Source organism: Pundamilia nyererei, unplaced genomic scaffold, assembly GCF_000239375.1.
Source record: "Pundamilia nyererei isolate P.nyererei 1_Seehausen unplaced genomic scaffold, PunNye1.0 scaffold00191, whole genome shotgun sequence".
In the NCBI taxonomy this organism is placed as follows: Eukaryota; Metazoa; Chordata; class Actinopteri; order Cichliformes; family Cichlidae; genus Pundamilia; species Pundamilia nyererei.
Window position 1 is genome coordinate 173,345 of NW_005187592.1, and position 2,973 is coordinate 176,317.

The 2,973-nt window shown below is 46.6% G+C and overlaps 1 protein-coding gene across 3 annotated transcripts in view; it reads right to left on the reverse strand.

Moving 5' to 3' along the window:
* Positions 1 to 2,973, reverse strand: part of LOC102205018 (microtubule-associated protein 4-like) — a 73,979-nt gene that overhangs the window by 25,366 nt on the left and 45,640 nt on the right. For 2 of the 3 annotated variants that reach the window (XM_005747215.2, XM_005747213.2), the window contains exon 3: positions 2,750 to 2,806. The exons of the other annotated variant lie outside the window; for it this stretch is intronic. In XM_005747215.2, coding sequence (XP_005747272.1) covers positions 2,750 to 2,806 — 57 coding nt within the window. The remainder of the gene's footprint in view (positions 1 to 2,749; positions 2,807 to 2,973) is intronic. 3 annotated transcript variants of the gene reach the window in all.

Sequence of the window (2,973 nt, forward strand, 5' to 3'; positions counted from 1 at the left end):
GGTACGGGGAGAAGGGAGGAGGTGCACAGAAGCAGAAGCACAGCGGGCTGACAGTCAGCATGGCGATGGAGGCGGGTTCTAGTCCTCTGAAGCGTGGGGATTGGGAAAGGATGAAAAACAGGGGCGTAGGATAAAAGAAGCATCATGGGAGCGGTAAGAAGGAAAAGTGTAAAAAAGACATTGCAGAAAAGAAATAATAAAACAGAAAGAAAAATATAGAACAACAAAGAAGAGTGTAAATATCACAAAACAGGGAGAAAAGAAGGAGGATAAACAGGATAAGGAGGAAAAGGGAAGAAACCAGGTTAGTAAAGATGTCACAAAATCAACAATGAGAAAACATCTCGTCCTCAACTCATTACTGGACATGAAAAGATAAACGACATCCTACAGCTGAGTTTGTGTGCCATGCAGAAGCATCATGCAGCATCTCTGCGCACACACATCTGCATTTGCACCGTCAGGATTCAGCTTATGCTCTCAATCCTCTGACCCAGTTACCACTTATACCGCCTGCGTCCTTACCTTGGGGACTGCTGCAATAACAGTGATGGATGGAACCACTGTGCCTGATGAGGCTGATGCTGTGTTTACCAAAGCAGGCAGAGAACAGGTTTATCAGCCTAAACTGTGCTCCTGCTGATCTCAGTACAGATGCAGTGTGCGAAATCAGCCACCTTTTTATTAGAAACAAACGCATGCAAACACCACGGTAACCACGGTAACACAAGTTGCCCATGCATGCAGACAGTTACTATGGACTTATTTACATGCAGACCGCTTCCTCCCACTGTCATCAGCATCCATCCTCACCGTGACTTCATCTCAGTGGATCCTACACGGGATGTGAATCAGCAGCGGTTCGACTCGCAGGGCGGCTGATTGTAAACTGAACGTTCACTGCATGCGACTGACTACTGGAAGTGCTTCCTTTGGTTCTTGTTTGCTTGTGTTATAGATTAAAAGAGCCACTCGATTTACCGTGGTGCCTTTTTTCCATCAAAAGCCCAAACTCACCGTTCAGACCTGCTGCAGCCAAGACGACAGAAAGACCAAGGAGTAGACAAAGAAGCTCTTGGAAAACTAAATCTACAAAAGATGTTTGCAAAGCTGCACCAGTGGAGTTTGCGGCTACTAGTGGTGCAAGGGATCAAAACTCTCACGGTTCGGTTCGGATCACGCTTTTAAGTCACGGATCGGATCAGCAAAAAAAGAAAAAAGACAAAAACTGGAGATACCAACAGATTGCTTTCAGAGATGTGTGACTGTAATGTTTGCTGTTGATGCTCCACCAGTCTGTGGACACCGTGCAGTTCAGAGGCTTTTGGAGATCAACACATGCATAATATTTATGTGGACGAATATTTGTATTAAATGAGAACGAGACTATGATTTTAACCAAAGGAATAGCAGCCCTAGAAATGTACTACTCCATTTCTAGGTTAGTTTATGATTACTAGTCTCAAGTCTTTTAAATCCACATTATGTTTGCCTGCTGGTGGTGGTCAGAGGGCCCGGGGGCGCCAGTGTCCGGCAGCCTCGCCTCTGTCAGTGCGCCCCAGGGTGGCTGTGGCTACAATGTAGCTGCCATCACCAGTGTGTGAATGTGTGTGTGGATGGGTGGATGACTGAATGTAGTGTAAAGCGTTGGCGTCCATAGGGACTAAGCAAAGCGCTATACAAATACATCATTTTGTTCACTGTTATTCCTTTTAGAGTGAAACAGATAATAAAGCAGGGCATGCTTTCATCAGGAAATAACTGGCAGATATAGATGAGCCGGCGAGGACAGAGCTTAAACCTGCGTCTGTGTCATTTACTGTGAAGAGGAAGTGAATCGGCAGTAGGCTGGAGACCCTGCAAATACCTCCTCTTAGAGTCTGATTGGTCGAGAACAGACCTCCTCCACCCACCACCACCATATTTTCCCTGTGAGTGTAGAAGATGCAGGGATGCAACCCTTCACACTGTGCTGATAGAGGCAGCAGTGGGAACTGGGCTTTGCCAGTGAGGGACACGATACACAATCACTTACATACCCATGCATAATCCTTTCTCCAGCAAAGCCATGCAGAGCAGCACTTTATGGATCATCAGCATCGCGACCAAAAACAGCGAACAGAGGAACAGAAGTGTGTATGGGCTACTTAAGGTTGGGAGGTGGGAACAAAGACTACTCAGACTACTGGAAAGGAAAGTTTAAAAGAGAGAAAAAAACAGATGCTCTGATTTCCAAATGGAGCACACACCCACACACAACAAACACTCCTCTCATTGGTCTATTCGTGTTTGAGCAGACAGCCAGAGAGAGATCCGATAGTTCATTAGACGCTCTGTATGCGTTCCTCATCTCTGCTGCTTATTATTTCAAATGTGAGATCAATTTATTCCGATCGTATGCAACAGGACTGCTGAGCACACAACTTCCTGTAGCCACTTAAGACTCGCTGTCATGCAAATACATACAGTCTGATGTTAAACAGAAAAGCAAGTCTTTACTACTTTTTCTGTCTTTTTTCCAACGTTAAACTTGTTTTCTGCTCAGTTTGAGCATCCTGCAGATTTTAAAAAGCCCCAAACATCCCACACACAAACAGGTACACACAACCAATGAACGTGAAGCTCCAGATGGATGAAATGAAGCTCGACAGGCAAGTAAAGGTCAAGAGGCCATGATGGGTGGATGGCGACGACCAGCTGGCCTTTGCAAACAGACCAGCAGGACAGGCGATTGTGGGATATGTCTTACCAGGCTTTTGCACCCCACGAGCTTCCTGCTTTCCATTCTCCATTGCAGTACCCGCGTCTGCACACACACGCACACACAAACACGAAAACAAGCAAAGACATTACGATCCATCAGAGTGCTAATGGTTTGACCTGAGAGGAAATCAAACTGCACGGCGCTGCTCTGCACGGTGCTGCGCTGCACGGCGCTGCACGGCGCTGCGCTGCACGGCGCTGCACGGCGCT